This window comes from Mustela nigripes, chromosome 7, assembly GCF_022355385.1.
Source record: "Mustela nigripes isolate SB6536 chromosome 7, MUSNIG.SB6536, whole genome shotgun sequence".
In the NCBI taxonomy this organism is placed as follows: Eukaryota; Metazoa; Chordata; class Mammalia; order Carnivora; family Mustelidae; genus Mustela; species Mustela nigripes.
The window spans coordinates 119,776,432-119,799,515 of record NC_081563.1 but is presented as its reverse complement, the minus strand read 5'-3'; the positions used below and the strand labels follow the sequence as shown (position 1 = coordinate 119,799,515).

Here is a 23,084-nt window from a genome sequence, read left to right as displayed (position 1 = left end):
TCTTTCTGCAGAACCTGACTGTCCCCAGGCTTCCTGCCCTTCAGGACCAGGTTTGGGGACGCTGGCATCTTTGTTCCAAAACTCAGGGACCCTAGTTGTCAAGTGCTCCTTACATCCTTGGTGGTCCGCCTCAGTCATTCTGGTAGACTCTCACTCCAGGCCTGAAAGGGAGGAACTCTTGCCCCCATTTTGCAGAAGGGAAACTGAGGCCCAGAGAGCCAAAATCCTCGCCTGTGGTCACACAGCTGGTCACGGTCAGAGTGAGAACTCAAAACCGAGTTTCTTGACTAATGTCCACTTGCCCTGCTTCTTCCTCTGAGCTCTTGCCAGCTGCAGGAACATAATTGCCCCCCCATTTTACAACATCTGTAAAATGGGGGGCAATTATAAGTTTCGCTCCCAGTGTTACTTATATTTTACAGGTCAGCACGGTTATGAGTTTGTTCACCAAGACCCCAGGCAGGGCCCATTGGGCCCAGGAACAAGCATCCATGGAAGCAACATGGGTTTATTCCTCGCATTGTGTTACACAGGAATGGGAACGAAGACCAGTGTGGTAGCCCAGATCCATCAACAGATACAGAACTCATTCCAGAAAAAAATTGGGGGAGACCTACAGGCCCCGGGCCTCTCCAGGGACCCTCTCCACTCAGGCCTCATGTAAGATGTGTCAGACGCTCTGGGGAACCAGAGAGACCAGGATGGGCACAGCTAGGGTGCTGGATTCCCGGGGTCAGAGGTTGAATCCCTAGAAGTTCAGGCTTTGGTCTCTTCTGGCACACAGGGGATCTGCAGGGAAGCTCAGTGGAGGGAAAGGGGGAGAAGGGAGGGAGGGATAGGTGGGTGAGTTGATGGATGGATGGATGGATGGACGGATGGATGATGAGGGGGACAGAGGGTTGGATGGGAGGGGCAAATTATCAGAGCTGGGCTACGGGAAGAGGTGGGGGTGTATCTGTTTGTGGGCATATTGCCGTGTCTGCACATGAGCCCGTGTCTGCCTGTGTCCGTGTGTCTATGGGCGCTCCAACCTGCTTTTGTGTCCACACCTGACGACGTGTGTGTGTGTGTGTGTGTGTGTGTGTGTCTGTGTGTGAGGTCGGTCCATGTGCATGCGGGAGCTGGCTACATCCGGACACCTGCTGGTCTGTGGGTGGCTTGGGCTGAGGACCTGTCGTGTATGTCTGGCTGTATCAATGTCCTGGCGTGTGTTGGTGATTTTGTGTGTGTATGTGTGTGTTGGTGATTTTAATCTGATTTTGTATCCATGTCACTGGTTCTCTGTGTCCAGGTTCATCTGCTGTATCTGTTGGAGTATCTGTGTCACTGAGTGCCCACATCCCAATGTCTCTGATTGTGTCTGTGTCCGCTTCATCTGTATCTGAGTGTGAGTGTGTGTGTGTGTGAGTGTGTGTGTGTTCTCCATCCGGGGCAGACCTAACTGTGGTTCCGTGTCTGTGGGTCCAGGTAAGCTGTGTCCTGGTGAAGCTCTGTGTCTGTACCTGCCTGTGTGTCTATTTTTGCGCCTCCACGTCTCTGTTACCCAAAATCTGATTAGGTGTCCAGGTGTGTCTGTGGGTCCTGGTCTCCTTGTGTAGCCCTGTCCGTTGCTGTCCCAGCCTTGATGTCTGTCCGCTCCCGCAGGGGGCGCCCTTGCCCAGCGGCTGTTCCCTCCCTCCCTCGGGCTCCTGCCCCTGGGGGCACCCTAACTGAGCGGAGAGCGGTGCCAGACTGGGCAAAGGTGGCCCCACCAGGTCCCCGCCTTCCAGCACGGCCCCGCCCCCTGCCGCCCAAAGCGGGCTATAAGTTCACGGCTCTCTCAGCTGCGGCAGTGCTTGCCTTCAGTGGTCGCACTTGGAGGGTCCAGCCACCAGTCGGAGGAGGAGCTGCTGCCACCACCTGACCATGGCCGAGGGTGAGTATCAGGCTCAGCGAGCGCTGCCACCACTCGGGCGCCCTGCCCCTGGCCATCCCTCCCTGGTCTCAGGGGTCCTGCCTGGGAAACACCTGGCCAGGGGCTGCTCAGTCCCTAAGTCCCCCAGTTTGGGAGCAGCAGGAAGGCTGGGCTGGGTGAGGAGTGCCTGGCTCCCAGTCCTGGCCCAGTTGGGGCCTTTTACTTTCCCCATCCCGAGGGCATGATCATTAACCCCTGCCTCCCTGGATCAGATGAGGTAACGGAACGTGAAGATGTGTTGTAAAGTGTAATGTACTGGGCTAGTGGACCATTGTCACTTGTCCTCAGTCAGATAGTGGGGATGGGTCCCATGAGGCTGTGTGGAAGGGTCTGGCCTGGCCTCAGAACGCTTAGTTTTGGTTAGTCCCTGCCAGCTGGAGAGGCGTGCACGTTCTCCCTAGTGGTGCCTGGGAGACTGCTTGCGTCCGAGGCCAGAGGATAGGTTCCAGCACCCTTCAAGGGACTGGCCTGCTAGCAGACGGGTTCTTTAAGATCCCTCCAGCCCTCAGATTCTACAACTCTGGTCTTGGGCCACTTGTTGACCCTTAGTTTCCCCTCCTGTAAAATGGACAGCTCTGCAGGTCTTGGTACCTCCATGAGGGCCAAGAGGAGTAGAGAAGGGATCTGATTAATTTCTTACCTGCTCCTCCCACTACACACGCGCGCACACACACGTCCACAGTGGCAACACTTCTGTCCCAGGGAAAGGATTTCTGCAGTGGGGCATGTCAGTGCCCAAATGCGCTGTACCCCCTGTCCCAGTTAACTCTTGGGTCAAGTCCACTTGAAATGACCTTGGCACACTGCAGCCCCTGGACGGAGGTGTAGGGAGAGGGAATGTGAAGAGGGAGGCGGGGCACGTGGAAAAGGGAAGAGAGGGAAAAACCCGTGGACCTGCCTGACTCGCAGTGTGACCTCAGGCCACCTTAGTCCCTATCTGGGATCTGGCTTCCCAACACAAGGGCTTGAAAACCAGCTCAAGGATGGCTGTCATGGGTGACCTAGGTGGCTGCTTGTCTACAATGCATTTTCCCATCCCTGTCCCCAAGAGAGGCTCCGTGGGGCTAGGGGACCCTGGAGGTGCTGATTGTATGAGTCACCTGCCCTAGTACCACGGTGGCCACTTCCTACAGGGGTCCTACTGGCCTGGAAGACTGCAGCTCCTTTCTCAGTGCAGAAATCCTAGCATCCTAGAACTCAGTGTTTCTGCACCTTTGGAGCTGGTCATGATTTCTGGCAATCCTTCTTCAGACGATAGCCCAAGAAGGCACCCCACCTGCCCCAACCCAGAAACTAACCATCTCACGATGTTTGTGTGTGTGTGGGGGGGGGTCCTCTTAACCACTTAAGCTTTCTGGAATAGAAGTTTCCAAAAACAATGTTTCCTTACCTCAGAAGGCCAGCAGGAAGCTCTTTCTGGTGGCTCGGAGGTCTCTCCTGCTGTGACTGCAGAGGGGCTCAGCTTCCTCAGGCTTCCTCCCATGCTCAGAACAACACAGGAGTGGGAGGCAGAGGAAGGAAAGAGTGGGGGGATGGTGAGCAAACCCTGAGCTCTGAGCGAGGTGGTTTCCAGCGCAGGCTTCATACTCCACAGCCCGGGATGCAGATCCCTACACTGGTGCTTGCTGTTGGACCTGGGACCACAGAATATTTCCCTGTGCACCGGGGAGCTGGTGATAGTACCCTTGTGGGTGGAGCGGCTATGAGCTTTAAGTAGAGATAAGCCATGTCTGGGTCCTCCCTTAGCAGTCACCACGCACTGTGGGATCTTCCACGGCAAAAGTCAGGGGACCTGAGTCAATGTGTCCATGGAAGTACCCATTTGCTGGATGACTTTGGACAAATCCCTGCCCCTGGCCTCACTCAGTTGGACCACTTACTTTCCAAAGACCCCACAATGCTGAGAGTCTACCTTGCCTACTCTCCCCATGCTACGGTCTTCCTAATCGTGACCTTGAGCTTGCCAAGATTTATGAGGTTTGCTCTTCCCTCAGACCTCCACCCACCTACCACCCCTGCCTCCGCCCTGGTCTTCAGCTCCCTCCAAAACTATAAATAGAGCTTTCACATAACAGACTTCTGCCCTGGTCCAGGCCTTGGGGAAGGAGTGCCCAGCATTCTCTCCTAATCCTCACAGGAGATTTCTGAGACTTCAGAGGAGGTCCAGAGAGGGAGAGAGACCTGCCCAGGATAACACAACAGGACCAAATGAAGGTCCAGAAGACTCCAAATCCCCTGCATTTAAAAAAAAAAAAAAAAATTTATTATGGAGAATACTGAACGTCCATCAAAATAGAGAGAAGTTTAGAAGAGTTTTTAAAAAATAAGGATCCAAGTAGGCCGAAATGTCTCTTAAGTTTCTCTTAACTTATAGTTTCTCCCCTCAATGATTTTTTTTTCCTTGCAACTTATTTGTTAAGGAAGCTCCACCTGTTGTTGCCAAGAGTGTGTGTTTCTGGCAATTGTATCCTGGTTCTCTGTTGAACATGTTCCTCAGTCCTCCATACTTCTTATAAATTGAAAATTGAAACTAAAAGGCCAAGCCTGTGTAAATAACTTGTGCCAAATACTGCTCCCCACTTCATTTTTTTTTAAGATTTATTTATTTATTTGACAGACAGAAATCACAAGGAGGCAGAGAGGCAGGCAGAGAGAGAGGAGGAAGCAGGCTCCCTGCTGAGCAGAGAGCCCGATGTGGGGCTCGATCCCAGGACCCTGGGATCATGACCTGAGCTGAAGGCAGAGGCTTTAACCCACTGAGCCACCCAGGCGTCCCTCCCCACCTCATTTTTAACAAAAGGACCCTTTCATAAGGACAGAACAGCTTGCATTGAAGAAAGTAGGTGATGGGCAAGGCACCAGGCTGAGCGGTTCACAATGGTCCTGGGGACGGATGAGGAAGGTGACACCCGGAAAGGGGACTTGCCTGAAGTCACACTGCTGGAAGGCACCAGAGATCTCCCCCACATGCCATAGTCGGCATGACCCTGTGATTGAGAGTTGGGGACATATGGCCTGGTTAGCCCCAGGGTGGCAGGGCCGGGGGGGAGTTTGGGAGGGGGTTGGACAGGTAGGCATTATTTAGAGAGGGCTGACTCCCAGATGACCCTGGGGGTCCCCATGTCCAGGGATCCCCAGGGTCACAGCCAGCTGAGGGAGGCCACCACGGTTCACACCCCTCCCACTGTCTCCATAGATCTGGTTCTGAAGAATTGTGACCTGGAGCTGGAAGTCAATGGCCGTGACCACCACACAGCCGAACTGTGCCGGGAGAGGCTGGTGGTAAGGCGGGGCCAGCCCTTCTGGCTGACCCTGCACTTCGAGGGCCGAAGTTATGAGGCCAGCGTGGACAGCCTCACCTTCAGTGCGGTGACCGGTGAGTCCCTCCACCATCCCCTTGCCCTGACCTGTTTTGTGATTTCATGGCCCCCTGACAAAGGGGCATGGGGCTCCATTCCTCTTTGCCCCCTGAAGAGTTCCTAGCAGCCGCTAGTCCATTTTACAGATGAGGTAATTGAGGCCCAGAGCGTGGAGGGAGTAATGCCCCAGGCCACCCAGCCTCATAAACAAGTGGGCTGGACACCCGGGTTCTGAAAACCCATTATCACCAAGGAGTGGGGCTCAGCTTCCGACCACAATGGTCTATCAAGGTCCGCCCGCTCTTCCCCACATCAAAACAGCTTTCAACTCTTATCAACAGCTACTTCACCAAATCCACATAACCCGACCAGGCCTCTGGCTCTGGCCCATGTTGGGTACATTTGGGTGGTAGAGAGAACCTAGCAGGCTTCGTCTCTCTGAGAGGACAATTTTGTGTTCCCACAGTTCCTTCTCCAGGCCTCGGTAGGCTGCCTCAGGCTTGGGGGCTGACAGACCTGGATTCTGGTACAGACTAAAGTGCCCACCCGCTGTGTGACCTTGGACAAGTTGCTTAGCCTCTCTGTGCTTACGTTTTATCCTGTGCAAAGTACTCACGGTGGAGGGTTGTTAGGGCAGAAGGGCCTGACATGGGAGATTGCCTTGTAGATGTTAGCAGCAGTCGCTGCACTTGCTCCGGGGCTGGTTCCAGCGATGGGTGAAGGGACAGTGAGGCCCTAGCCACCCTATCCCATGCCCAATGCCCAGTCTTCTTGGTTTGCCATTCCTGGGAAAGGAGCCTTCAATACCGAATCTCTGGATTGGGCTTTGGATGGGAACCACTCCCTTGAGGTCAGCTAGGGGCCGCCTGGCTGGGACTGGGCTGGAGGGTGAGAAAGGCCTTTCTGAGACCTGTAAGGGCAGAGAGAGCAACAAACAGGCTCAGGCCTGTATTTACCTGGCAGCCCTTTGATAAGGCTTATCGCTGAGCCTGCAGACTGGCCACGGATATCCACCCCATGCTTTTCCTCCCTCTCCCTCCCCTTCTGGCAGGGATACGCCCACTCTCCCGGGCTGGGCCCCCTCACAGACAGCCAGCAGCTTCAGGGCCCATTTTAACTGACCCGAGGAGCCTCCAGGAGCCTCTGATCTTTTCAGCCTCCGTTTCCCTCTCTATAAAGTGGAACGCTGTGGTGCATAACAGGATACCCTGAGAAGAGTCAGGCTTGGGATGATGAGAATCCCAGCACCTATAGAGCACCTGCTGTATGCATGCTCGACCTAAATCCTCCCATCTTGGAAGCATAAGGAGACCCCATTTTACAGATGAAAATACTGAGGCTCAGAAAAGGTTGAGTTACCTGCCCAGGTTGCATAGTGAGTTAGGGACAAAACAGGATTCAAACCCCGCCCCCAGTGTTGAAGTTTTCCTTGCTGCAAGCTGACAGCAGGCACATTGACCTACTTACCATGAGGGCCAGCCAGCCAGGCCTCAGTTTGTTCCTCTGTGAAATGGAATGGTCGAGGAGTTGCCAGTGGGAGCTACCTGTGACTTCCACCTTCTTGCCCTTCTTTCCCTCTCAAGACATTCCCTTTCTTCTTCTCCCTGCATCTAGGCAGCCTGCTGCTCGGTAGTTAGGCCCTACATTAAGGGTTGGGTGACCAGCTGCTCTTCCACCCTAGCAACTCATCTCTGTTCTCCAGTCTCCACCGGCTTATCTCGGACCCAAGCCAATCTGCCCTGATCACCTCCAGAACCCCGGCGGGCAGTCTGGGAAGACATTCCCTCTCTGGAGGCAACACAGCTTCCGTGTCTGAGTTACCAAGAACTCTCATGGAGTGGGGAAGCCTGAGGGACAATACCAGGAAGCTGGGCCTTTCACCTCAAAGCCTGGCTTGGATTAGCACCCAGCCCCCGGCCTGGCCTGGCCACCCTGCTCTGGTGCCAGAACATTCTAGCTTGTTATCAGCCTGTACTACCTCTTTAGGGAAACTGAGGCCCAGAGAGGGGAGAGCGCTGGCGAAGGTCCCTCAGTGAGCAGAGTGTGTGGCCTGACCCTGTATAGACCAAGATGCTGTGTATTTTGCCCAGAAGGTTAGAGACCTGGCAGGCTCTGTTATGGGGAACAGACCACAAGAGACAAACATCGAGACTGAAGTCAGCATCAAGAACCTTCATGAGGCTGATAGAGGGCTTTCCTCCAGAAGGTTTCCCTCATCCACTTCCCCAACCCCACACCAACTGTGGTCTAGGGGAGTCCCCAGGACTCCTGCATCTCCAGGTCATTTAGGCCCAGAGGGGTCCCTGAAACATCTCTGGGTCCACAAACAGTACCACGTGGAGTGGCAGCCAGTGCATTTTCCGAGCTGGCTTATGGGAGCAGTGAGGCTGTCCTCATGTCCCCTGCCCAGGGCTCCTTGGAAGAAAGGGGTGTGTGTGTGTGTGTGTGTGTGCTCCAGGATGGAGAGAAGGGGGAATGTGTTTCCTGACCTGTCCTTGAGGGTGGTACGTCAATAATGACAGTGGCCGTGGGACCCAGCCCGGGCTGTTACCATGGTGACCAGATCATTGATTCTCCAAACAGGGACATTTCTGAGAATAAAGGAACACCATTAAGAATTAAGCTGGGGCCACATCTGTAAACAGGGACTGTCCCAGGCAGACTAGGCCATGTGGTCCCCCTGACTTGGTCCCTTTCAGACTCAGTTTCCCTCTCTGTAAAGTGATTCAGCTGAACAAGGCAATCTCTACATTTCACTCAGTCCCCCAAATCTGTGGTTTGGCTTGCAGATTCTGACTTTTAATGGTCCTTTTTGGTGACGCGGAGGAACACTCGCGTACCCTGTGTAATTACTGTTTTAGTCACTGTTTGGAATCCTTCTTACGAAGTCTCTGACAGTCCTCTGAGCTGCGTTAGGACATGGGAGTGATGGTAACAAAAAATAATCGTTTACTGAGCACTTACTTTGTGCCAGACACCGTGCAATGTACCTCCACCTTTTTAAGCTTTACAGTGTCCTTATAAGGAGGTATTTGTAACTGCCTGTAATTGACCCTATTTTACCAATGAGCAAATCGAGGCACAGAGAAGCTAAGTAGCTTGTCCAAGGTCACAGAGTGAGTTTGAGACCTAGAATCAGATCTTCCCAGGCATGTGGTCTAAGCCTGTTTTCTTCTTTGATGAAGAAAATTGCAGATTAGAGAGGCCTGCTGACTTAGTCCGGGTCACACAGTGCTCAGAGCCTGAGCAGGAGAACCAGATCCTGGCTTCCTCCCGGGGAACCCAGTGAGACCTAACTGCTCAGGAGAATTTAAAGGCTTACAGCCAACTCCTGGCATCCAGACAGGGCCCCGGAGGCCTGTGTCATGCCTGTTAGCTCATGGTTATATTTGGGTCTGGGCGTGGGTGGGGCTGGAGGGTTGGGAAGAGGGGCAGAGTGTGGGGAGGGAACCCCTCAGGGAACAGGCCCCCATATTGTCCACAGCAGGTGGGCCGGGCTACACGGAGAGAGATGGAAGAATAAAAATAAATTTTCCTGGGCAGCCGCCCAACTAGGCAGAGAAGGTTCTGTTTCTCCTCTCTGCCACCCAAGTCCAGAAAGGATGACCAGCCCCTCCTCGCCCTCCCATGACTCAGACCTGCCTGCAGAGGCAGGGCCTTCTCCTCACCAGAAAAAGCAGCCAGCCAAGCTTGAGGCCGGCTCCCTCTCTCATGGAGCCTTTAAGACCCCATGAGGAAGCAAGGGAATGAGAGGTACCGTGGAGGACAGCCCAGAGCCTAGAGACCTGGGCTCAGACGCTAACTTTGCCCCAGACCCCTGTTGCTATTGGGAGACCCTCCTTTCTCTGAGCCTCAGTTTTCCTACCTGTACAAGGGGTCTCGGGAAGCAGGAAGTGCCAAGGCTGTGGGGTGGGAAGGAGATGGTGATGACCCCTGCTTGGAGCTGCCTATGGAGACACAGAGGTCAAAAGTTGGAGGGAGCCAGGGGGAGACAAACACCTAAAATCTGCACGGGCCAACACCCCACAGCAAGGGGCCTCTCAGATGGGCTTCCCCGGGGACATTCGAGGACCGAGGTCCTATCCTGCTCAGTGTCTGAGCTGATTCTTCTGAAAGGGAAAGCTGCTTCCTAGCAGGGAAAGTATTCAGGTGGGAAAGGGGATGGTCCCAAAGCATTCCTCTTTGTGCTACGGGTGAACACGTGGAGCCCAGAGAGGGGGAGGGTCTTGTGCATAGTCACAGCCGCCCAGGCAGCCTGACTGAGACCCTGCCCCCTCGGGTGGAACTGTCCCCTCTCCCAGGAGAAATCCATCTGGTGCCTGTGGCTTTTTCCAAATTCTCGCAAAAGCACTCTGCCAGGCTGGGGTCCGATCCTCACTTTGTAGAGGAGGAAACCAAGTCGCAGGGAGATGACCTCTTGCCAAGGTTTCCTCAACAGTCAGCAGCGGTCAGCAGCGGAACCAGGCCTCCAATCCCAGCCCACGGGACACCCGCCGGCCTGCGCCCGGCCCCTCCGCCGGGCCGGCTCCCTCCCTGCCCACGTCTGGCTCACGGCCACGGCCTTTTCCCCATCAGGCCCAGCCCCCAGCGAGGAGGCCGGGACCAAGGCCCGCTTCCCGCTGTCCAGTGCCATGGAGGAGGGCGCCTGGACCGCCGTGGTGATGGACCAGCAGGACGGCGTCCTCTCGCTGCAGCTCAGCACCCCGGCAAACGCCCCTGTCGGCCTCTACCGCCTCACCCTGGAGGCCTCCACTGGCTACCAGGGCTCCAGCTTCGTGCTGGGCCACTTCACTCTGCTCTTCAATACCTGGTGCCCAGGTGAGCCGTGCTCTCGGTGGAGGGGGGACGCGGGGAGCTGGCAGGGCTGGACCACCCAATGGCACGAGGCACAGTGGCGAGGGGGGATGGGGCTGAAGATGGAGGGAAGGCCTCTGGGCAGCACCGTGCTCCTGCCTCACAGGAGCCTTGCGGTGTCCTGTTACCCACCCTCATGTCATACAGGAAGAGACAGGCACTTGGAAGCAAATGCCTTCCCCGAGGCCACACAGTTGCCAAAACGACCTCACCCTGCATCTGAGGCGCATGTGTTCCCCGAACCCCGTGACCTGGGCGTGCAGGTGTCTGGGGTTCACAGTCCCAGTCAAGAATGGGGTGTCCAGGGGATGCCCGGGGCCGTGGATCCCATGCCCGGTTCTGGTTCCTGGGGCTCTGTTTGAAATTTCACCAGACCGATTTGGGGAGGGGAAACTGAGGGAAACAGAGGCAGAGGCGGAGGGTGGCCAGAAGCGGTGGGCAGGAGCAGTTAGGTGACCTCTGTGCCTCCTCGATGCTTCGTCTCAACAATCCCTACTGGGAGACTGTCAGTGTCCCCGCAGGGCTCGGAGAGGTCTAGTGGCTTCTGGAAGCTCCTCAGTGAGTGGACAATGCTGGACAAAACTAGCAGGCTGGCTCGAGGAGGAAGGGGGTGGCAGCCCTGGCCTCAGTTTCCCTCTCGGACTAACAGTGCCGTCAGTCTCCTTCTTGCTCCTGCATAGTGAAGCAGAGAGACAGGCCTTGTGGATGGGCCCCAGCCTAGGAATGGGGTGTCCTTCCTCAGAGCTGGCATCCAGCCACAAGTTCTGGCCTCTCCAGCTCCAGACAACCAACTCCTTCCTGGGACGCTGCTTTATATTTTTCTTCTCCATTTTGGGGCATTTTATAACATAGTTGAGAGGATTTTTTATTTTCTCTTTTATATATTTTGGCTTGTATTTTTACTTATCACAGTCAGACATGAGGATGTCCTCTTCCTATAAGCTTTAAGCACTGTAGGGAAACAGCTCCCACTTTGACTCTCCTTGGGGAGTGGAATTATTAGCTGTCTTGGGGGACTCATCTCCTTAGATTCCGGTGTATATGCCTGGAGACATTGCTGCCTTAATGGGTTTCTGCGTCCCTCTTAAACACAAAAGGATCCCACAGTACACATCAGCCTATGACTTATTTAATGCTTCCACTCCACCACACATCCTGACGATCTCTCCACATCGGTGTGCATACACATCTGCTTTTTCTTTTTCTTTTTTTTAAAGATTTTATTTATTTATTTATTTGAGAGAGAGGGTGGGGGGGGCGGTGGCGGCATGGCAGATGGGGAGCCAGAGGGAGAAACAGACTCCCCGATGAGCAGGGAGCGCAATGCGGGGCTCGATCTCAGGACCCTGGGATCATGACCTGAGCCCAAAGTAGACGCTTAACCAAGCCAACCAGGTGCCCCCTGCTTTTTCTTTTTAAGAGCTCAGAGTGCCCTGTATCTAGCCAATGTGGATCATTCATTGATCTGGCCCTCTACCCCGGAGAAATGAGGTCGTCCCCAGGGCTTCCTTACAGGAAGGGTATCTATGAAGCACCCTTGTTCACATGACCTGGGGCCACATGGAATGGTTTCTCGGGACAGAAGTGGCCTTGCCGGACCCCATTGTAGACTTGTTTGGATTTTGTCAATCTACAGAGCTTACGGCTAGTAGGCCACCTGGCCCAGGGAGGAGGAAGAGGCCAGTGTCCCCTGCTGCTCACCAACACAGGCAGGGTTTCAGAGCTCAGGGAACAGGGAATGAGGTTCTGGGAATGTCCCCTTCCTCTGGCCTTTCCTCCAGCCCTGCTCCATCCCTGCCCTGTGGGTTGGGGTGACTAAAGTGACCCACATCCCAGGTTGGGAACCTGAAGGGGGGCGGGGGGAGAGGGGAGCTGAAGATGCAGAAGCAGGAAGTTGGGTTTGGAGGGGGTGGGGCTGCCTCTGGGACCTGCCCCTGAAACCAGAGCCTTCCACCCCTAGCTCAGTGAGGACTGGAGGACAGGAGGGAGCTGAGCCTGAAGTATGTGCGGGACCTCTTGTTCCCAAGGCCGCCACCTGGACCAGCAGAGCTGGGGGGAGGGCACAGTCTCTGCCACCTGGGTCAGGGTGGGGTCAACACTCTCACCCCAATGACAAAACAGCATGGGTTTTTCTTTCTCTTTTGTTCTTTCTCCTGCACCATCAGCTGACTATAGTTCATTTGCTGGAAGGCTGATTTTTATCTGTGGGGTGGGGGGGTAGCTACAGTGCAGGGTCTAGAAGGTGAAAGATGCTCGGCCACTTCCACTTTTACTTGGCTCTGTGCCATAAGAGGGGGGCCTGACGGAGTCTGGAGGCCCAAGGGCCCTGAGCAGCTGTGTTCCAGGCCAGTGCCACTGTATTTTTAGGGACCCATAAAAATGGGTCCCTAAATTAATTTCTTTTAGAATCAGAAGAAAAAAAAGAAAGTTTAGGTCAGAGAATATGTTTTAATATGTAATATTAATATATTTGTCATCATACCAGTGCAGTCATAAAATTTATTATTATTATCATTACTGTTATTATTACTTTTTTTTTTTACAGAAGAAGGGGCCCACTGAAGTAAAAATGCCTAGGGCCCACCAAAAATCACAAAGTGGCTCTGAATTTCCTCTTCCCAGCCTCAGTTTCTTCACCTGTGAAGTGGGGGATGATAAAGGCCAGCTTGACCTTTGACCCTCTGCCATCTGACCCCGCTGGTCCCAATCCTCTTTTCTGTGGTTGCCAGCCATGGGGAGCTAAGTGCCATCCCAGCAGTTGTCCTTGTCCTGTCTCTGGTCCTCTGCTTAGCCAGTCATTCCGCCAGACTCTGAGTATCTAAATCTTAGTCATTTCTCAAGGTAGCAATCACGAGCCACCGCCTCTAGTGTGCCCTCCCTGACCACCTCCCCCACCACTGGGCAGGACCCCACTTCCCCTGAGCCCCAGTGACCCTAGTAGGCTTTCTCTCTGCCTCGAATCAAGCTCCTTCTCACACTTCTCACACTTTAGCTTGCAAAGCCCCTTTGCAGGTCTGCATCCCATGTCACGCTCGGGGAAGACAGAGAGGGGGACAAAGAAAGAGAAGTGATCTCCCCAAGGTCATACAACAAGTGAGGATCAACTAGGAGATTCCTGACCCCTGTGCTCCTCTATCTCTTGGGTGGGCATCAGTTTTCCTACCTGTAAAATGGTCTTTCAAGATCCCTTTCTCATCACACTCTTGCGGAATTAAATGTAACATACATCATATGCTTATCACGGGTAAGTGTTGGAGAAATGGCAGCCACTGGTAACACGAGCCAAAAACACCTCATCTCACGGGTATGGGATTATTAATGAATGATTAGCTTTTCTGATTCAAAGATAGAAGGACCTTTGAGACTCTGACCTGGCCCTGGGTCTTGGCCCTCTGGCTGCTGTGTCTTTGGGGACCCTGCAACCTGCCAGACCCAGAGCTGAGGTCCCCTCCTTCCCACCCCCAGCGGACGTTGTGTACCTGGACTCAGAGGAGGAGCGGGAGGAGTATGTGCTCACCCAGCAAGGCTTCATCTACCAGGGCTCGGTCAAATGCATCAAAAGCATACCTTGGAACTTTGGGCAGGTAGGTCCACATCCTGCCCTTCCCAACTGCTGCAGGCCCCCTGGGTATGGGGCCCTGGGTCCGAGGAAGTCAAAGCTGCAGATGTGTGTGCTGGTCTCTGAGCTGCCCTCCCCATGCTGTCAGGGATTCAAGGGCCCTGGAGTGGCTGGAGGATCAGGGGAGGGGTCCAGGCCAAACCTGACTTCCTAAAGCAAAAGGTTACCCTACCCACTGTGGGAACAGCAGCCCCAGATTCAAAGTGGAACAAGAATCAGGGGAGCCTTTGGGAATTGTGGGGCTGGCAGGTGCTCCAGGAGGGAGAAAGAGAATATTCCAGGCCATATACCAAAATGATAGAAATGCTATTATGTGTGCTGAGAGGAGGTTTTATGCTATTACCTAGATCAGTGGCTTTCAAACTTGAATGTATCTATAATCACCAGAAACGTGTGTTAAAATGCAGATCAGGGAGTCCCGCCCCTAGTTTCTGGCTTAGTAGGTCTGGGTGTGGGCTGAGAATTTGCATTTTGACAAGTTCCCAGGCAGTGCTGATGCTGCTGATCAGTGGTGGTAGTTTGCGAACCACTACCTGAATCGGTTAGCTACTGCTGAATAACAAACAAGCCCAAAATGTACAGGCTTAAAACAACACCTGTTTATTATTACTTACAAATCTGTGGGTCAGCTGGAGTGTGGCTGCCTAGGCTGGGCTTGGCTGAACTCTGCCGGATGGCACATCTCTGTTCCATGTGGTTCCTCGTCCCCCAGCAAGTCAGCCCAGGCTGGTCGTTCGAAGTAGGGTTCTTATTTCCTCTGCCATCCAGCCTCCCATGACAATTCTTGAGACAGAGCTGAGAAAACTCATAAATCAAGAGTCGTCACACTTCTTCCTGCCCGTGGTGTGTTGGGGGCATTGGCCTTTTGGGTCAAGGTTCACCATGAGACTTTTTCCCAACGGCCCCTGGGGTAGGATTTCCATATGCAAGCCCCCAGAGTCCTGCCTGCCCTGGGACCACAGGGAAGTCTTCCCTGTGTGGTATGGGGCTCTGACCTCAGTTTCCCCCATCTGAGTACTGGGGATACTAATTGCAAGAATATCTGCCCAAGAACATATCACCCACTCTGGGATATACATGAAATGGTGGTGTGGGGGGGTACAAAAATACATCATAAAGTCAATTGGCTCTAATTTCCGAGCGATCTGTATTCCCCCCCTGAGAAACAGAACAAAGCCAAATCCTTCCTTTTGTTCCCTGAGTTCCTGTTCTGTGTCCAGGCTTGCGTTGAGCCATTGAACGCAGCCCTCGCGGATCTTCAGGAAGCCGTCGCAACCCAGAGTGATAAGACCGAGAGGAAAGAAGTGAATAAGTGTGGATGGGAGTGAGGGCGATTCCTGTCTAGGCAAGATCTGAGCTGGGCAACGGAGGAGGTGGAAACATGGTATACAAGGCAGAAGGAACTGTCTGAGCGAAAGCTCAGAGGTGGGAGTTTATGCTGTGCTTAAGAAGAATTCTGTAGCTCAGGGAGCGCTTTATGTCTAAAGGAGTCCGGAGAGATGACGTGGGAGAAGTCACCAATGTCCAGGTTGTGAACGTCAGGCATATGGCAATAGAGAGCCACAAAATGGCTCAAAGCCATTGAAGCCTGGTTTGGGACAAGACGGCAGAGTAACAGGTTACTGTTACTGGTCAGAGTGGTCAGAGACAGAGTCCGGTGTCATGAGACAAGGAGGGAGGGCCCTACTTTTGATAATGATAACATTTGAGTTGCAAGGATAAGAAGGTGTGAGCCACGCAGAGAGTGGCAGGAAGAGCATTCCAAGCAAAGGAAACGGTAAGTGCAAAGGCCGTGGGGCAATGAGTGGTGATAAGAGGTCAGAGATGGGGTGGAACACAGATTGTAAAGGGCCTTCCTTGCAGGTCACAGGGAAAAGTCTAGATTTTATTCTAGGTGCAGTGGAAACAGAGGAGATAATTTACCTCCGTTTTAATCAGAATAGTGTATTGGGGTGGGAGGGGTTGGGGGGCAGAGAGGATTCTCATCAGCTCTGCAGGGTGAGTCAGGCCTTAGGGGAAATGATATATTTGGCACAGCGGAGATGGGAAAGGGGCAGTGGCAGGGCCTGAGGTGACTCTGAGGAGAGGGAAGCCCCAGGGACACTGTGGGTTCTAATCCACATTCCCAGGACTCCCCCACCCCCCAGCTAGGCCCTGAATGCAGGCATATCCGTTCCTCTTTCTCACAAACTCAGTCATTGTTGTCCCCCCTCCCCCACCCCATCCTGGGCCAGGAAGATCTGGCCTCACAGAGACAGGGCAGACCTAGCCCAGACTTCCCTAATGTATAACATGAAACAGAGAGGACCTAGGGGCACTGGGGTGGCTCAGCGGGTTAAAGCCTCTGCTTTCATCTAGGGTCATGATCCCAGGGTCCTGGGATCAAGCCCCACATAGGGCTTTCTGCTCGGCAGGGAGTCTGCCTCCCCCTCTCTCTGTGCCTGCCTCTCTGCCTACTTGTGATCTCTGTCTGTCAAATAAATAAATAAAATCTTAAAAAAAAAAAAAGAAAAGAAAAACAACGAAACAGAGCGGACCTATAGCTGCAGGGCTGCAAGGCAGGCTTCCTGGAAGAAGTGGCTTCTCATTTCCTGCATCTTTCTTTTGTTTTTCCCAACACAGTTTGAAGATGGGATCCTGGACATTTGCTTGGCACTCCTGGACACGAACCCCAAGTTCCTGAAGGATGCTGGCCGTGACTGCTCCCGACGGAGCAGTCCTGTCTACATGGGCCGGGTGGTGAGTGCCATGGTAAGTGAGGAGTGAGGGGCTGCGCCCCACCCCAAGGTCGTGGCCCATCGTGGATCCCAGTAGGGCCTCCCACCTTCTCGTGATGATGGAGGCCACACTCCACACTGGGCTTGGTTAGGGGGACCCAGGAGATGGGGAAGTCTCAGCTGAGAGAGCTTGTATTTGGAAAGACAAGATTTACACAAATAAGGGTAATGTCCTATGGTCCCTAAAAGCAATTCATCTATTCATTCACTCATTCAGCAAATATTTATTAGATGCCACCTGTGTCCTAGGCACTGGAGAAACAGGTAGGTGTAAGGCATGTATGGTTCTCTAACTTCAAAGAGCTTATATTCTCATGGGTGAGAGGAAACAGACAGAAACACTGCGGGAATGTGTCATAATCAGAAATGATGATGCAGGCACTGAAGGAAGCCAGAGGTGTGAGAGTGTCTAATTGCAGAATCCAGCTTCAGGGAGAGGCTGGGGGCGGGGGCGGGAACCTTCGTAATTGATGATCCCTAAGCTGATATGGTAAGTGGGAGAAGAGTATTCCAGGGAGAGGGCACAGTATGTACAAAGGCCCTGAGGCGGGAATGACTTTGGCAGGTTCAAGGAGCAGAAAGGAGGCTGGTGGGCTGGAGTGGAGTGAGCAGGAAGGAGTGGGGTACAGGAGGTGGGCAGAGGTGAGACCATGCAGGCCTCATGGGCCACAGTCAGGAGGCTCGATTTTATTCTCAAGGCAATGGGAGGGTGAGGGAAACGACACAATCCAGGCAGGGGTCGGAGCGGATCTTCGTAAAACTCAGATCACATCTTGTCACCCTCCTGCCACCCCATGGCCAAATTCACACCACCAGTATCACCTTCATGACCTTGACCCCTCGCCGCCACCTCCCTTCTTCTCCTTCTCTCTCCCACACGCCGGGCTCCAGCCCCAACCATCTCCCATATATCAGCCCGTCACACCTTGGTATCTTTGCATGGGCTGTTCCCTCTCCTAAATTCCTTTCCCTGCCTTTCACTACGTACTGAACTCACAGCACCTGCTCCCCAGGCTCGGTCCCTCTGATGCCCCGCTGGTTGTAGGTCAACTGCAATGATGACCAGGGTGTGCTGCTGGGACGCTGGGACAATGATTACAAGGATGGTGTCAGCCCCATGTTCTGGATCGGCAGCGTGGACATCCTACGGCGCTGGAAGACCTCGGGCTGCCAGCGTGTCAAATACGGCCAGTGCTGGGTGTTCGCTGCTGTGGCCTGCACAGGTGAGTGGCATGCTGGGCAGGGGTGGTTGGTGGGCGGAGGATGGGGGGGTGAGGGGGGGGCGGGGGGGATGCTGGAATCTGCTCACAGCCTCCTGAGCCCTGGGGGAGTGCAGACAGAGCACTCAAGTGGGAATCAGGAGACCCCAGTTCTGGTCCTGCCTCTGCCTCCAATACCACCAACGTACTGTGAGGCCTGGAGTCGGCAGCTACCCCTCTCTGGTCTTGTTTCCAACAACTACCCTACAGGTGGTTATTAGGATCAAGGGATGTCATGTGGGAGGCAGCCTGAGCTCAGGATTGAGAAGATGGGCTTTGGGGCCAGGCACCCCTGAATTTAAAATCCCCGGTAACATTCACCTGCTCTGTGACCTTGAGCAAATGACTTCCTCTGAACCTCAGTTTCCTCGTCTGTAAAATGGGGGCAAGAGGACCTCCCTCCTGGGGTGAGTTGGTAGAAACTGCTCAGCGCAGAATTGAGCCCAGTGCAGCTCTCAGTAAATATTAGCTCTTACTAATTTAATAGTAACAGTCATATCAATGTCAAGAAAGGGAAAACACTTTCTGAAATACAGATGAGGCAAGAGAAAGAAATATAAAACCAAAATGGAAAATAAATCTTTTTTAAAAATCTTAAAAATTCGAGCCCAGAAAATGGCAAAAATCATTCTGGGCTGGAGATGGCACGTGTGAGAATGGGTCAGTATCCTGTACCAGTTAAAAACACAGACTCCAGAGTCAAGGCCCAATTCCCAGTCCCAGCTCTGCTCCTTACCACCGTGTCTCAGGTAATCACTGAGCCTCTCTGAGGCTCAACTCTGTTACATGGGATCCGGACCCAACAACAGTACCTTTACCCTGGGGCGGTTGTGACGTATGAAGGGCTGGAAATTATTTCAGATGCGTAACAGCGAATACTTATTCCTGCTGCTAGATTATTCTTATTAAGATGACTACCACTGCTATTATCATTTTTTTTTAAGATTTTATTTATTTTTTTGACAGACAAAGATCACAAGTAGGCAGAGAGGCAGGCAGAGAGAGAGGGGGAAACAGACTCCCCGCTAAGCAGAAAGCCCAATGTGGGGCTCGATCCCAGGACCCTGAGATCATGACCCGAGCGGAAGGCAGAGGCTTTAGCCCACTGAGCACCCAGGAGCCCCTGCTATTATCATTTATTAGGCTCGGGAAATCTAAGAGGTTGGTCCTGAATCGCAGCTTCTCTGACTCGGGGACCAGGACCCAGGCCTAGGGAAGGGCCTCGAGGTGTTCCAGAGCTGTCATCCACCCCAGCAGTCTGGGTAGGGGCGGTGCCGCCTGGGCTCCCCACAGGGCTGTCTCTGCTCCCCCTTCCCTATGGCCGAACCAGCCATGCCTGCCTGCTTCTGGGACCTGAGCGTTCCCTTTTCTTGGGCAAATTCCCTTGTCCCAGACCCAAGGGGTCTTAAATGCCTCCTGAGAATCCCACAGATTCTCTGGAGACCCACCACCATCTGTGGCCTGGGTCCCTGAGCTTACCTGCAGGCGCCTCCCTCCCCCTGGGATGTGACCTCCAGAGGTCTTACTCGAGACCTCTCTTTTCCCAAGGCCTGGGCTGAGTCTGGCTCCCTGCAGCCTTCTCTCAGGCCTGGTGCTGGACTGAGTCAGGGAGAAGTAGCCCCGAGGAGCAACCCCCCAGGGGCTTCTGCAGGGAGCGTCCTGCTGGACTGGCCCAGGGACTCTGGTATCCTGCTGTCTGTTTTGAATCCCAGCGCTTTCGCCAGCCCCTGGGTGGACTTGGGCAAGAGAACTGGGGTCTCCAAGCCTTTCTCCTCAGCTATGAAATGGACAGAGCAGTGACAGAAATAATTCCCAGGGAGATGTCACTTCACCCAGGGTCTGGTTCAGCTTAGACTTGAGTTTGTGGACTTCCGGGGAAAGTTGGGATTCCTCAGCCGGATCCTGGAGCGTTTCAAAATGTCTGAGAGTCATTTGACTGGATAGGCGGTGACTGGTTGGGCATTTGCAGTGACACTTGCAGTGACGGGCACCCGTGGCACCCTGCCCTTCTACCCTGGGCACGGGGCAGACGAGACTGCCCACACCCACTGCCTCTCTGAATCACCACCACATCCCCGAAAGTGGCTATTATTAGCTCCTCTTAGAAGAGGAAATGGAATCTCAGAGACAGGAAGTGGTTGCCTGAGGTCACACAGCTGGGGAGCAGCGAGGCCAAGCTTGAACTCAGGCATCCCCAGCTCTGGGGCAGACTTCTGGCCTGAGCCTAGGATGAGGAGGCCTCTCGGGACACCAACTCTAGGACAGAGGTGATGCCTTGCTCCTCGGGTGGTGGGTACAGGCCTCCTCACGCCTGGTCTGTGTCCTGAGGCCTGTCCTGGGGCAAGGCCTGGGGTTGGTTTGCTGGTGCTGGAGTCTCCTGATGGTGCCTCAGGGCAGGCAACCAGGCAAGAGGGGGAGGATCAATGCTGCCCTTCCTCCCCACTTCCCAGAGGCCCTGATCCGGGCCAGAATCTAGGGCCTGCCTGGGACCTCTTACCCTGCTTGACAGAGGGCCCAGGGCAATAGGGCAAAGGTCACACACACACACACATACACACACGCTCTGCCCACCATCTCCAAGACTCAATCTCAATAAAAACTAAAAGGCCAAAGTCCCACAGGTTATATTCAGTAGGGCTTTCCTCACTTTTTTTTTTTTTAATTTTTATTTATTTATTTGACAGACAGAGATCACAAGTAGGCAAAGAGGCAGGCAGAGAGAGAGGAAGGGAAGCAGGCTCTGCTGAGCAGAGAGCCCGACGTGGGGCTCGATCCCAGGACCCTGGGATCATGACCTGGGCCGAAGGCAGAGGCTTAACCCACTGAGCCACCCAGGAGCCCTTCAAATGGTTAATTTGCATGTGTACCGTGACCTTGTGCGGTAGAGGAAGAAACAAGGCCCAGAGAGGTGGAGGGACTGGCCCCAGGTCACATAGCCCAAAGTAGCCAGCACTGCAGGGAAGGCCCCTTGACCTTCGTTCCCTCTTCTCCCGGCTCCACTGTGTGCTCCTTGCCCTGAATCTCTACCAGTCCTTCCCTTCTTCCCTGTTCCCCTTCCTCCTCCTCCTCTCTCTTCTTCATCCACCCCTTCATCCATTTGACAAAATTGTCTGTGCCAGGCCTTTGCTGGGCTCTGGGCACATGAAATAAGACAGATCACTCACTGCCTTCAGAGGACAAATGAAAGGATCCCTCCTGTGCCTGTCCATTGCGAATGACGATGAACCCCCAGTCTTGCTATGAATGCAAATGATGGAGCCATCTAAACCTGGTGGGTGGCCTTCCAGGCTTAGGGAATAGCATAGGCCAATGTCCTGTGGCTGGCAGGAGTGTAGAGTGCTGGAGGAACAGCGAGCGTGGCTGGGGAAAAGTACCCAAGAGGTGGTCAGGGGCCAAGCTTTGAGAGGTCTGGCCTTGACCTTCAGGGCCATGGGGAGACATTGAAGGTTTAGCAGAGGATTGTTGATGTCAGATTTGCATTTTGGGGTTTCCTTCTGTTAGCAGTGAGATGAGGAGGCAGAGTGGACCTGGGGTGACCAGTGAAGTGGGCACTATCATCCAGGTAAGGGGAAGGTGCCCACTTGGATAATGGGTACAGTGTTGCCAGGGGTACAGATGGGAGCATGGATGCTCAGAGCAGGGCAGATGGCTCCAGATCCTCAGCTCTCACCTTTCCCCGAATCCCGCTCTCCATCCTGTCCCCTCCCCCACCCCCAGTGCTGCGGTGCCTTGGCATCCCCACCCGAGTGGTGACCAACTTTAACTCGGCCCATGATCAGAACAGCAACCTGCTCATCGAGTATGTCTACAACGAGTTTGGAGAGATGCAGAGGGACAAAAGTGAGATGATCTGGTGAGCTGGAGCCCAGAGTCAGGGGTAAACCCCAATGCGGGGGGGGGGGGGGCTGGAAGGGAAACTTAGGAAGACTTCTCAGAGGAGGTCACATCTGAATTGGGATTAAAAGTTGAATAGTATTCAGACAAGGGGGAATGGGACCAGGGAGGGCCTTCCAGGTAGGGGCCCCAGCATGAGCAAAGGAGGGAAAGTCAACACATGAAGTCAATAATGCATGAAAATGTGTCAGGGTGTTGGTTTTTCAGGAGTCTGGAATGCCAGGTGAGAGGGTCTGGGCTTGACTCCAAAACCAATAGGTTGTCACCAAAGGCTTCAAACCGGGAGAGGGACTCTGATGACACCGCAGCAGGAGATCTGAAGGGGAGAGATTGCAGGCAGGGGGCTGGGGTGTGGCCCAGGAAGGACTGAAATGGGGCAGAGCCCATGAGCTGGAAAGAAGGGACAGCCAAGAAGCGAGGACATCCCATCCGGTGGACTCAAGGAGCCATTGAAAGAGGAGGGCTGTGGGAGAGGTGCTGACAATGACTCTCCGGGCAGGAGTGAGCACCTGGCTAGGGCCCAAGGAAGAGCAGGCAGGTGTGTTGGGGATGCTCTGGGCTGAGCATAGGACAGGTGAGTGTGTACTGCCCATGGGAGAAGTGTAAGTCTTAACTTCATTTCTCCAACAGGAACTACCACTGCTGGACGGAGTCATGGATGAGCAGGCCGGACCTGCAGCCGGGCTACGGGGGGTGGCAGGCCCTCGACCCCACGCCCCAGGAGAAGAGTGAAGGTGGGTGGGCGTGGCCCCCTTCCCTGGGCCGGCAAACTGAGGCTTGGTGAGAACTGCTTTCCCCACCGCCAAGTCCCTCAGCCTGCAGTGGCAGAGCCAGGTTCTAACCCCAGTCTGGCTGACTCCAGAGACCACTGACTGGTCTGCACACATGTGGGGGTCCTCACTCAGAGCATACAATCAGCTTCTTTTATCATTGGAAAAGGTATTCACATGCAATGTGGAAAACAGCAAATATGGAGATCAAATAACATCTTTGTCTTCTCCCCCTCAAAAGAAATATCATTCATATTCACACACATCTTCCAGTAATTTCCCATTATATATTTGTTGGTAGGTGTGTGTGTGTGAAAGACGGAGAGGCAGAGACAGAGAGAGGAAGAGACAGAGAGAAAAAGACGGAGAGGGAGAAAGAGAGAGAGAGAACACCAAGGCAAAACTGGGTGAAACCAAATGGATCCTTTCTCAGAATAATATTTGTATTTATATTTATTACTTTATTTTATTTTATTATTGTTTATTTAATTTCAATCAGCCAACGTTAGTTTTTGCTGTAGGAGTCAGTGATTCACTAGCTACGTGTAACACCTAGCACTCATAACATCACGTGCTCTCCCTCCTTAAAGCCCATCAC

The 23,084-nt window shown here is 53.7% G+C and overlaps 1 protein-coding gene across 1 annotated transcript in view; it reads left to right on the top strand.

The window, feature by feature from the left end:
* The first annotated feature begins 1,806 nt into the window (after nucleotides 1-1,806).
* Nucleotides 1,807-23,084, top strand: part of TGM2 (transglutaminase 2) — a 33,092-nt gene continuing 11,814 nt past the window's right edge. Inside the window, exons 1-8 of the mRNA XM_059406987.1 lie at nucleotides 1,807-1,915; nucleotides 5,151-5,330; nucleotides 9,889-10,131; nucleotides 13,633-13,751; nucleotides 16,409-16,537; nucleotides 17,609-17,786; nucleotides 21,540-21,675; nucleotides 22,347-22,450. Coding sequence (XP_059262970.1) covers nucleotides 1,906-1,915; nucleotides 5,151-5,330; nucleotides 9,889-10,131; nucleotides 13,633-13,751; nucleotides 16,409-16,537; nucleotides 17,609-17,786; nucleotides 21,540-21,675; nucleotides 22,347-22,450 — 1,099 coding nt within the window. The 5' untranslated portion in view covers nucleotides 1,807-1,905. The remainder of the gene's footprint in view (nucleotides 1,916-5,150; nucleotides 5,331-9,888; nucleotides 10,132-13,632; nucleotides 13,752-16,408; nucleotides 16,538-17,608; nucleotides 17,787-21,539; nucleotides 21,676-22,346; nucleotides 22,451-23,084) is intronic.